The 12,218-nt window shown below is 57.9% G+C and overlaps 1 protein-coding gene across 3 annotated transcripts in view; it reads right to left on the bottom strand.

Moving 5' to 3' along the window:
• Positions 1 to 644: 644 nt before the first annotated feature.
• GNG7 (G protein subunit gamma 7) overlaps positions 645 to 12,218 on the bottom strand; it is an 80,420-nt gene continuing 68,846 nt past the window's right edge. For all 3 annotated transcript variants that reach the window (XM_064469758.1, XM_064469757.1, XM_064469756.1), the window contains 2 exons: positions 9,250 to 9,368; positions 645 to 5,344 (listed from right to left, as the gene is read on the bottom strand). In XM_064469758.1, coding sequence (XP_064325828.1) covers positions 5,219 to 5,344; positions 9,250 to 9,330 — 207 coding nt within the window. In that variant the 5' untranslated portion in view covers positions 9,331 to 9,368 and the 3' untranslated portion in view covers positions 645 to 5,218. The remainder of the gene's footprint in view (positions 5,345 to 9,249; positions 9,369 to 12,218) is intronic.

Below are 12,218 nucleotides of genomic sequence, written 5' to 3'. Positions count from 1 at the left end.
AGGAGCTGCTCCGAGCCTCTTCCCAAAGCCGCCGGCGTGGAGGCCGCTGCCTTCCAGGAAAGGGCCCCCGTGGCGCGGCGCTGCCGCCGGCCAGCTCCGGCACCGGACCCCGGTGCAGCTCTGGGTGGGAGCTGCCGGGAAGCCGAGCGGGGGGCCGCGGCCGCTGCCAGGGCAGGCGGGGGTCCCTTCCTTTTCTCCGAAAAGGGAAGAAACGCTGCTCTTGGTTTCGCTTTGCGGCGGCTCCACGGGACAGGAGGGCCCCGGTGCTGCCGGGAAGCCGGCGATGCCGCCGGCGCAGGAGCTGCCAGTGTCAGGGAGCGCCAGGGTGGCGTCAGCGGCCCCCCGAGGGTGGGAGAAGGGGATCCCCGGGGGCGACAGCCCCGTCCCACCCGCTTGGGATGGCCAAGCGTCCTTGGGCAAGGGGCAGGCGGCCGAAACGCCCCGGGGAAGGGGCTGAGAAGGGCTTCGCTGAACCTGAGAAAGCAGCGGGAAGGGTCAGTCATTACCCGGCTGTAACGACTTCCCCTCCCGCAGCCCGAAGAAGAAACCGCCGAGCACCGAGACCGCCCGAGCGCCCACCGCGCCGGGCAGCCGGGCGTCCCCCCCCCCCCACACCGCAGACGCAGGACAGGCCGGGCGGGAGATCTGGCAAAATGAAAAGTGAGCCTTTTTATTGTGTTATCAATTCACTTCTTAACAACAATTCCACAAAATATTAAACACTGTGCGAGAAATTGGGTCTATGGCACACCAGAAATAAAAATCAGAGATCCAAAAATGCAGACGTTATGAGGAGCCTACGTTACAGACACCGATTACTTCCTAAGTACAGTCTTTACAAACCTCGATTTGCGTTTGGCAACAAGATCAGAGTTTGGCAAATAATAATAATAATAATAATAATAATAATAATAATAATAATAATAATAATAATAGACCAGAGAGAAAAATTAAGAGCGCAAAGTATCAGACGCGTGGCTTCGGTTCAATGAAGTAAATGCGTTATTTTTACTTTGTTAAATAAAGTTGACTTTTTAAGTACTTGGAGGAAGGGGGATCTGCTCGGCTCCGGGCTCGGGAGGCTCCGGCACCGGCACCGAACCCCGCCAGCCCCACGGCTGCGGTGCCGTGCGGGTGCCCGGGCGTCTCCCGGCTCCGGCTGCGCCGCGGGACCGTCCCCGAGACAGGGAGGGGAGAACAAGGAAAATGGACCAAAAAATTAAATAGGAGCGACGTTTCCTCTCTCCCTTTTCTTTTGCAGCCTCTCTCCTTTCTATTTTTGGCAACGGCTTCACCACATGCTAAAAAGAAACGCCAGACAGATTTGGGCATGTGTTTATGTCCAAAAAAAGGCCTTTGTGGAGCCGGGGCTGCTGGCACCGCTGCCCCACGCCCCGCCAGCGGCACAAGGGAGGCCCCGGCTCCCCGCTCCCCCTTCGCGACCTGGAGCACTTAAAAAGTCCTGAAAAGTGTCTTTTTTTTTTTTTTTGGTCTTTTTTTTCTTTCTTTTTTTTTTTCTTTTTTTTTTTTGGCAAATGCACTAACAAAGTACAAGCAACTACTGTAATTTGCACTTATATTTATGCTATACAAAAACATCTACAGTATGATCACTGATTTACTCAGACGAGGAAAAAAAAAATAAAATTAATAAAAACCAAAATAAAAGGTTGAGGATTTTTCCACCTAACGAGTCACCCACTGAGAGACACCAGCACCCGCTCGGCTCCCGGCAGGACCCCGCTGCCGCCGGCCCACTGGCATCCCCGTGCCGGGAGCCCCCAGCCCCGTCCCCCGGCTCCCAGGGGACCCCAAGCAGATGCTCCCGTGCCCCCCTTCTCCCGGCTCCAGCCGCACGCTGAACCTAGACCTGCCGCCTCGCCCCTCGCCGGCCACCCCACCGCCGGCGCCGCGGCACGGCTCGGGCGAGACACCGGGGACGAGCGCGGCCCGCGCGGGTGGAAGGAGGGGAGGGGGAGCGGACTGACCCCCCGGCTTCGCCGGCAGAGCATCCCGCAGGCAGCCCCGGCACCGCGGGGCTGAGCCGCCCCGCCGCGATCCCGGGGTGGGGGGGGTGGAGAGGGCAGGATGCAGGCAGGGCTGGCCCCCGCCCGGGCAGGGCTGTCGGGGTGGGGGGAGCACTCGGGAGCCCCCTCGGATGTCGGGGCGGGGAGGGGGACACGCAGCCCCTGCCCGGGTCTCGAGCGGAGCAGCGGCGTGCGGCTCCCGCAGCCACCTCGGCCGCTCGCTCGCTGCCGCGCAGAGCGCGGGTTCGTCTGGCTGACCCGCAGCTCGGGCACTTGCCTGGGTCGCCGGCTATAGCACCATGCACTGGTCTCTAACATAGAGGAAGAATCAGCAATCTGGAGTAGAAAAATAAGGCTGGAACTGTACTAGATTAAGGACAGAGGAAATTCCCTCGCGGAGAAGAGAAAGCCCTGCTGTGGCACAACCCAGGCGCACCTCAGGACAGTGCTCGCTTCCCGCTACAGATGCGGCGCTCGAGAGCTTGAAGCTACGTCGAATGAAAGATTTAAAAAAAAAAGAAAAAAGGAAAACAAAACCAAAAACCAACACGAAGGCATTGCCCGTCGGCGTGCCGGGGCTGCGGCCGATGCTCGGCGCGGCGCCAGGCTGGGCTGCGAGCGGGGCTGGGGACACGCTCGGCCACGGAGGGAAATAAATCCACTTCTCGTGCTCCGCCTGCCCCAGCGCTCGCATCGGGACGGGGTGACGTCCCGGGGGTCACCAGCACACCTGGCGCGAGGCTGGCGCCAGGACAGAGCCCGCGACACAGCTCCCGGCGGGAGACGGGAGGTTTAAACCTCTCACATCGGCAAAGGACCCCGGGAACGCAGCCGCAAGACGTACACAGGAGGTGCTGCGGCTTAGTGTTAAAAACATGGGGTGGTTTTGGTTTTTTTTAATCCAAATTCGTTTAAAAAGGCAAGTGATCACGTATTTCAACCAATAGTGAGATACCTGCAACCAAGAAGTGTAAATGGAGCATCTCTGCTAACCACAGCCTCCGCTGGCACTGCCGAGCTGGTCGGCTGGAGAGGGGCCGGCTGAGCTCAGCCCGACACCCCACGCCGCGGGAGGAAGACCCCTCCGAAGCTGCCCTTCCTCCTGGCAGACCCCAGCTCGCCTACCCTGGGTACCAGCCACGCGGCCGCAGGCTCTGCTCCTCTCCCTGCCTTCGAGCCGGCCTCCGGCATCGCCCTGCGCAGCTCCCTGTGCCCTGGGGGTCGGCGGCAGCGCCGGGAACACCCATCATCCTCCGAAAAGCGACCAGCGAAGCCCCCCAGCGCCCTGCCCCGGCCAGCGCCTCCGACCAGTCTAAGCGCAGGCAGCATCCCGCACGGGCGGCGCGGTTTCCTCCCTCCCAGCTGAGCCGGAACAGAAAAGCGTGAGCGGGGTCCAGCGGCTCCCCCAAAATATCTCCCTGTCCCGTGAAGGGCTCGGCCACGTGCGGTTTCCATCCCAGCGGGAGGTCGTGGCATTTCAAACCAAATCCAAAGCGTTGGGGGGAATGGGAAAATTCCCACGATTTCACATCAAGTGTGGGGTTTTTGTTTTTTGTCCTTCTCTTCCCAAAACCGAAACTCGGCACCGCCCGTCCTCAGACACCAGCACGGCGTGCCTGTGTTCAGGATAACCGGGAACGGGTGCCGGCGTGCTGGTCAGGGAACCGAACCGCGCCTCCGCCTCCCGCAGGGAGCGTTCGCCGTCCCCCGAGGAGCCGCCCAGCCCCGGGCTCTGCCCTGCGGGACGCAGACCCCTCGCTTTAACCCAACGCCCAGGACCCGTCCTCTCTCCGGCGGAGCTGGAAGCCGGCGAGCGCCGCCGCGGCTCAGCCGGCCGCAGGGTGCCCGGCGCAGCGACGCGGGGAGAGGCCGCGGGACGTCCCTGAGCTCTGATCTTTCTCCCGAGCACCCGCCTGCCCCGGCACGGGGGCGCCGGGCTCCGTCGCCGCCACGGCTCCGCAGGGCTCTGCGGCGGGCAGCGGGAGGAAGGCTCGCCTGTCTGTCCCCTCTTCCTCGCGGGCTGCTCTGCGCCGGGGCGTCCCCGGCTACGCGGCGCGTGCGTGTAACGGCGGTGAACAAAGCGCTCCCCGTTTAAATCGCGTTTCGTGATTTCCAAGGGATGGGAAACAAACTATTTCTTCTACAGCCTCACCCTCATCTCCCCAGATTAACTGGGTTTAGTGGAGCGAGTGCCACTCGCCGCTCTCCGTGAGAAAAAGGGAGATGGGAAACGCTAGCAAATCCGCCAATTTTAGTGTTTTGGACTGAGACTCTCCAAAAGGCCAATTTAAAAAGATTTCTCACATGATACTGCAGGACAGAAAGCCCCTTCCCTCCCCCCGCCCCCGGTACAGTCCCGTTTGGGAAAAACAGTGGTAACAGCACAAAGAAAACCCAGAAGGGATGAGAGGGGCTCGAGCCCGGCCTCTCCCATGCCTCGGGCTTCCTAACGCCGCTCACGGAAACGCTCTCGGCCGATGGATCCGACACCAGAGAGCGTTTCCCGGCGGTGCCTTCCCCTCATCCGAGCGGAGCCGTGCGGCGCGGGGAAGAAGGCCCCCGGCCTCCATCCTCCTCCTCCCAGCCTCGGTTTATCCATTTGCAACAGCAATTTTTCAAGCCGTGTTTTGGTTGGGTTTATTTTTTGTTTTTTTTTTCCTTTTTTGTACTGGATTTCTACAGAACAGGTCCCCACCTGGACTCTTCTCCCTTGTTCCCTCTCAAGAAACAGAGCAAATTCTTGGAACGACGCGCTGATTGGAAACTAATCGGATCAGACCCACTTAGAGCTTTGTTCAAAGCTTCTGCCGGCGACGTCTCGACGCTCGGGTCTGGCATCCCGTTGGCAAATAACATAAAAACCCCTCGCTGCCTGCACCACCCCGGTACCAATTTCGAACGTCGCTATTAAAAATACTCCCCCCGCCCCTCAACCCTGGGTGTTTGGTTTTTTTTTCCCTGTTTTTAAATGTTGACCCCTCTCAGTGCGGCACCGGCCCGGGAGCAAACACCCTTCCCTAAACCACTCGCAAATTTTTGTTTGTTTGTTTGTTTTTTTTAAAGATTTAAGTTCTATTCGAATCCAACATTTAGCGTTTACCCCTCGGTGCAGTTTTAAGTTTGGAGCTTGGTTTCAGTCGATGGAGAACGGTGCCCTGCCTGAGAGATCGCACGCGCCGGAGCGAGGAAAGCTATAGGATGATACAAGGCTTTTTGTCCTTAAAAGGATTCTCCGACGCGGGCACTCCAACCAGCAGTGGGTCGTTCCTGGCATGTTGCTCGCAGTAATTCATTAGCTCAGAAGATGCTTTCGAGACCTAAATGTTGCAAGAAAGCAGAAGGTTAGCGAGAATGCTCAGGTGAAGGCGCAGAGCTCAGCCCACGCCGCGCCACCGGCAGCCCCCAGGCTCCGCGGGGAGGAAGAGAACCAGCGTTCGGCTTTTCGTAACAGAAGCTTGAGAGATGGCGACGACTGAAAAGGGGAAACGGGCACGGAAAAAAAGGCTTGTAAGGTCTGACATAAATAAAGCCATGAGTTTTGGGAAAATACTCCCAGCCGAGAGCAAGAGGTTTAAAAGAAGATAATATTGTCCTCATTTTTAAGGGCTTTGGGATAAAAAAGAAAGGGAAAAAAGCCTGCTTGACAGTGGCCATCCTCCGATGTTAAAAACAGAGGTTTTGAAAATGTTAGAAACTATTATTTGAGGCTTTGCTTATTTTAGTTCAAAGACGTCTTCTAGGAGAGCCCAGAGCAGCCAGCAGAAGGGACCGTGGCGGTGGGCGAGCGACGTGGCGGCACCGCCTGGCAGCGAGCAGGGTGGGCGGCACGGGTAGCCCAGGCCGGGGGGTGCCAGCAGCTTTGGAGACCAATAGCAACCCCCTTTTTTTTTTAATTAACTTAATAGTTGGTTGGACAAGGCAAGCGCAAAACGTAGATGCAACCACAGCACATCTGGAAGGCCCAGATGTGACCGGCTGTAGCTGCAGAGCCTTACAGCAGCGGTTCCCTTGCCCGGGATCTCTGGGGCTGCTCGGCACCGGGGCGACTCGCCCCCCTCAGCCGAGCCGAGCTGTGATTTAGGACGGTAAAAACCACCTTCACGCCACCTCCCCGCTGCGAGGGCGGCACTACCGGGGTCACCGCGCTCTGCAGCCTCGCGGAGGATGCCGCGGCCCCGCAGCAGCGCGCGGTTGGACGCCGTCGTCATTAAACCTTTCGCAGCAGCAACCGGGAGCGCGCAGCGAACCCCGGTCCTCTGCAACTTCGGGCAAACCGCTTAGTCGGGGCTTCCCTCCTCCCTTTTTCGTGTCTCCTGGGAGGAGGAGACTGCACCAGGCTGTTGTGGGAGTCTCTAGTTATTATCGCAATGTTAAGTATCAAAGTCCTAACCAGTAACGAACCAGTAACCGCTAATGAACACCAACTGCGGCCGGCCTGCACTTAAACATACGTATCACGTACACTGGGATCCAACAGCCAAACTGCTCTGCAGAGGCAAGGTCAAGGCTCTGCCTTAAACCTATTACTCCCATAAGACAGTAATTACTCCTAATCTCAGAGCAAAGCAAGGGGAAAGAGATTAGAGTGTCGGGAGTGCGGCTGAACCTGTTATGAGAGCAAGTGGCCTGGAAACCTCCGCACCCCTTGTAAAGCCTCAGCTGTGTAAATGAAGGGAAGGATGAGGCAGGTGCTGTCGCTAGAAAAGGCCCGGCCCTCCTCTAGCAGATGTGCGGGCTGCTCGGGCTGGGGAGGAGGAAAATCGGAGCGCGGTGGCGGGGCTGCGGTTCGGCTGCAGCGTTGGGTGCTCCGTCAGACCTCGCAGGGAGGCATCGGGGGTGTTCCTCGCGCCGCCGCCTCTCGCTGGTGGCACAGCTTTGCCAACGGCTCGCGGGGCAGCCCGTTCCCCTCATCTCAGGGGTGTATCCACTCATTTACAGAATTTACAGAATTTTACAGAATGGCGGGGGTTGGAAGGGCCCTCTGGAGCTCACCCCGTCCCACCCCTGCTGGAGCAGGCACCCCCAGAGTAGGGGCACAGGGCCGCGTCCAGGCGGGGGGTGAATGTCTCCAGGGAAGGGACCCCACAGCCTCTCTGGGCAGCCTGTGCCCCTGCTCTGGCACCCGCACAGGGAAGGGGTTTTGTCTCATATTTAAGCGGAGATTCCCGTGTTCCAGCTTGTGCCCGTGGCCCCTTGGCCTGGCGTTGGGCACCGCTGGAAAGAGCCCGGCCCCATCCCCCTGACACCCGCCCTTCAGGTATTTACAGGCATCGATGAGATCCCCCCTCAGCCTTCTCTTCTCCAGGCTGAACAGACCCAGGTCTCTCAGCCTTTCCTCACAAGGGAGATGCTCCAGCCCCTGATCCCCTTGGCAGCTCTGCGCTGGCCTTGCTCCAGCAGTTCCCTGCCCTTCTTGAACTGGGGGGCCCAGAACTGGCTGCAGCACCCCAGATGTGGCCTCACTGGGGCAGAGCAGAGGGGGAGGATGACCTCTCTGCAGGCAAACGAGCGTCACACCGACCTCAGCTGCAAGGTAGGGAGAGCAGGAGCCGGAGGAGCGAGGGCTTGTCTGACGCCGTACTCGGGAGCTGCCTGGCTCGGCACGCTTGCCCAAGAGCTGGGTTTGCGGACTGTGGCGTTATTGAAAGCTTGCCCAGACAGCGCGTCTTCTCCACTCAGCCTAAATAGCAGCATGTTGTGGTCCCACCGCTGTTGTTCCTTCCCAGCAAAGCATTTAAGATAGTCACAGCTACAAAGGTCGGTAAGTATACACACACCCTCCTTCCTCCTCGGCGTGCACCATTTGGGATCCTGGAGCTGAGACACGGTAATTCTTAGGAGAGTCAGCAACGGCTGTGCTGAGGGAAGACCTGTAATTTATTTTGTCTTCCCTAAAATGGCCTTGCTTGGGTGCATCACTGGAGTCTGGAAAGTGGTGGCTCTAAAAACAGCTACAAAACCTCATGGCTTTAAAAAAAAAAGGTATTCAGAGCAGCAGCAGCTCCTGCACATCAAAACCGGAGATGACGCAGGATCTGCTGCTGCAGAAGCAGCCGGGACTAAAAGTCAAAGAAAACATTCTTTGACCGGGAAACGGAATCAAAAATCAGGTGGATTTAACACCCATTGGTTTACAGTATTTCAGTTTCACTGTGCCTTTCCTCACCACACATGGGGCTTTCCTTCGCGTGACTTACTGACAAGTGACCTTCCATGAATGGATCTCATCTCTCCTCTCCTTCCTCCCCTCCCAGGGAGTTTCTCGGAGGGACGGGCAGCGACCACAGCCTGCCCCGACCCACCCTGCCCACCAAGGCAGGCAAAGCCCAGATGAGGGCAGCAGGGCCGGGTGACGAGTGTGGCTCCTCTGTGGCTTAAGAGGTGTAAATTCAGAGAGTGCCCTGGGATTTTTCCTGCTCACCTTGCTGCCCACACGCTAATATTTGTCTCCAGCAAAGGCTGCTCTCCAGAGCTCACGTGGCCGAACGAGCCCGGGTACTGCAATCACCGAGCCGGTTCCCAGAATAGAGTGAAAGCTCCTGGAGGACCCAGTCCCCGACTCTCAGGGGACGCTGTGGCTGTGAGCACGTTACCTGCTCCAACCCCCCAGTGCCAAAGGGAGCTTTATTTCTGGGGCTCCTTTGCTGCCCCAGCAGATTGCTGGTGAGCCAGCACACAGCTGAGAATAGACTCTGGTTTGCTATCCTGGACAACTGCGGCACAAAATTAACCTTCCCTAAATGTGCCTCAAAGCAGCGTGAAGGCGTGCCACCATCCTTTTGCATTTGCAAGAACGCAGCAGCTGAGAAATCACCGCGCAGGCAGCGACCGTCTGAGGGAAACTGCATATGGACAGTGAAGCCATCCTGTGAAAAAACGGGGCAACGAGCCTGGAACGCGCGTGAGCTTCGGTGCCTTCACACGTTGCACGTGCCCAGCTGAGCTCCAGGAACTTACTGCAGTGGCTGGCCTGCCCTCGGATCGCGCGGTCGCCTCTAACGCCTGGGAGAAGCTGCCCAGGCTGCCACCTTACCTGCCGGCACGAGCCGTGCCTGTGGGAAGGAGTCTTGACTGGAAATGCCGCAGCATCCGAGCTGGGGACATCGCAGCAGCATGCAGGCGCTCGGCAAAAACCCAAAGCACTGCCCAGGGACCCTTCCCGCTCCCGCCCTGCCCGCACCAGAGGCGGCACGTGTCGCGCCGCTCCAGCTCCTGTGCTCACCTTGATCCTCTCGATGCCGGCTTCGATGCGGAGCTGCTCCACCAGCTTCCGGGCCTGCGCTATGTTGTTAGTTGTTGACATTGTCTGCCATCGGCTCCTGGCCCCAGCACGTGAGAACACTGCAAAACAAGGAGCGGGGAGAGGGGGGTTGGCATCACGAGCGACACCACCACGCCACCATGCACCATCTCGGGAAGGGCTGTGCACCGCCTCCTCGCCGACAGCCACGTGCAAAGGGCTTCCACAAGCCCTAAACTGATGACACCAACTGAACGTTTCCTGATTCTGCTTCAAGTTCTCCTTTCCTTTAAACGGCACTCTTTGTTTAAAAAAATCAAACAGAAACTTGCCGACGAGAGGGGAAAAAGGAAACTTTTTCTGCAGGAAGTCCCTCCAGATGCATTCAACTGACCGGCTGGAAAAGCGAACAGAAATTTTCCAGCCCACGTAACCTGCCATGCACCGCTCGCAGCGAGCCAGGTAGAAGGAAGGTGGACGGGGACGCTGCTTGACCGTGACCACGCAAAGCTCCTAGATGTTCACCTGCACTTTACATCTACTCGTTCCACCGCTGCCTTCGTCCTGCCCCAACTCCTGTGTCAGGATTCCCTCTGCACAACGAGGCTCTGAGCAGCAACTGGAAACGATACCGTACAAACCCAGACCGACGCCATTTAGCCATCGTTTTGCAAATCAACGGCCCTGAAGAAAGTAGAGTAAGAAAGTAAGAGCGACAGATGGTCCCAGGCTGGGTGGTAGATGGCAGCTAAGGGCTGAGGCAAGGGGCAGAGGTTTCTCAGATGCCAAAGCACAGACACGGGGGGGATATGAAAGCACAAGAGGCACCGATAGCTCACGTCTCAAATGAATCTTCCACAAAAATGGTGCAAAATAAGGGCCCAGCTGAACATGGAAACGAGGAGAGCACTGCAGGGTGACCGGAGCCAGAGCAGAGCAGGACCGGAGCTTTGCCGAAGCACAACTCTTGTATGTGCACAAAGCATCTGGTCTCTGAGGGTCTCGCGGACCCCATCCAGCTGCCAAACTCTGCACCCATCCCCGGCTGTGCCGATCGCGGGCCTTTAATGTACCTGTCGCCTGGCCGGGTGCAACCTGCGCGTGGGGCCGTGCCCCCGCGACCGCCACGCTGCAGCCGGGCACCCCGGCAGGGAGAACGCAGGCGGTTAAACGACCTTCCTCGAAATTTAAAAGCAGCAACTGAAGAAGTTTGTCTACAAGACCAACATAATCCATCACCGTCGCTCAAGCCAGAGCCACGGGGCAGCAGCCAGGGCTGCGGCACGCCGGAGGGCAGCTCCAGCCACGCCGTCTGAGCCGGACTCCCTTGGCCAGACACTGTTCTCTGATCATTTCTTTATCATCATCTCCGTGGGGCTGCTGCAGAGGTGTCAGGAAAAGTCACTTCCTTGCCCTGCCCGGCGGTGACTCAGCCCCTGATGGCTCAGTTAACGGCAGGGAATAGGGGGAGAGGTCTGCAGCAAGGGCCACCGCCCTCCTCCCGACAAACCATTAGATGATGCTGGGAGGAGGAAAGAGCCAAAGCAAACAAGGGGTCAGGTACCGGCGGCTCTCCCAGTGCCCCAGCCAGCCGCCCACTGCAGCCCTTCTGTGCTAGCTTTAATTAGAGACTCCTTCAGTCTTCTCCCCAGGACCGGCAGCTTCAAAGCAGATGCTGAACTGCTGCCTTTACTGGGGGGAAGAAAGGGGGGAGTGTCTGCCCCATCTCAAATCCTAGCAGACTCGAGCTGTCTCGCCTATGTTTAGACATTAAGGGAGTTTATTCCAGACCACAACGGCACTCTCGGGGATTATTTTGCTTGGCAGCAGCATGCAACGTGTGCTGAACTCCTCAATCCCTGAACGGCACACTCAGCCTTGTTTGCAACACCGAACGCTACCGGAGAAAACAAACGGTGCTGCAGCCAGCGTTACCAACCCCGCCATGAGACGGTTCCCTGAATTAGCAGGGTTATTCGGAAATCTCCACCTCGCGAGTCCTGGAAGATGTTAGTCAGGACAACATGGGAAGCCACACTGTTGGAATAAAGTCTGGTGCTACAGGAATTGGGAGAAGGAAGCAGGCTGGTCCCTGGGGAAGGATCCTCCTCTCCCGCCCTGATTTCCTAAGCCACAACACTGCAAGAGAGAGACTCGGTGGGTTTGTGGCAAAGCAGGATGTCCTTGTGCCAGCAGTGCTGGTGTCAGACTGAGCTCAGAGTCGGGCCTTGGTGAGAGGTCTTTAACCTAAAAAGGGTCCAGAGTCCTAAAACGAGCTTGACCAGCACCCAAAGTCCCACATCAGGGTGCCAAACCACACACAGCGAGCCATCTCGCCCGGCACGGCAAAGGGTGCTTCTCCCAGCCTTCTGGGACACAGGGCATAGGGCACGCTCCGCTCTGGTCTCTTTCCCATGAAAAAGCAGCACCTCCAGGTGGGAACACTTCATCTCGGGACACAGCCTGCTCCTTCAGCACTGAGCGCTAGATAGACCCCAGCCCTCCGAGTTCTTTGGGATTTCGGAACAGCAGCTTGTGCTCAGCCCTGCTGTGATTCCCTACCCAGGCTGAGCATGAGGCGGACAGCGGCTGTGCTAGTGCTACCGTCCATTTTAATGTCATTAATCCCTGGAAAAAGCAGGGAAGTTTTGCCTTTTAGGCCGCTAGCACACACACAGCCACTGGTGGCCATCTGATCATCTGCATTTCCAACGCAATCCCTGCTGACAGCACGTGCTATGGTGAGAGCAGTTATCTTGAAGGACTCCAAAACAGTGCAGGCAGCATCAGGGCCAGGGAAGAGCTCTAAGTCAAGCTCTTTCTATATCTGTACTGTGAACTTGAACGACCTCCCCACTGCAAATAGTTCACTCCTCATTGACAAAACAATCCTTCACCTGGATAAAGAGTTAGCAGGCAGTTAGAGGGGAAAAAAAAATGCAAGCAATCAG

Source organism: Phalacrocorax carbo, chromosome 19 (assembly GCF_963921805.1).
Source record: "Phalacrocorax carbo chromosome 19, bPhaCar2.1, whole genome shotgun sequence".
NCBI lineage: Eukaryota > Metazoa > Chordata > Aves > Suliformes > Phalacrocoracidae > Phalacrocorax > Phalacrocorax carbo.
This window is presented reverse-complemented; position numbering and strand designations above follow the sequence as displayed.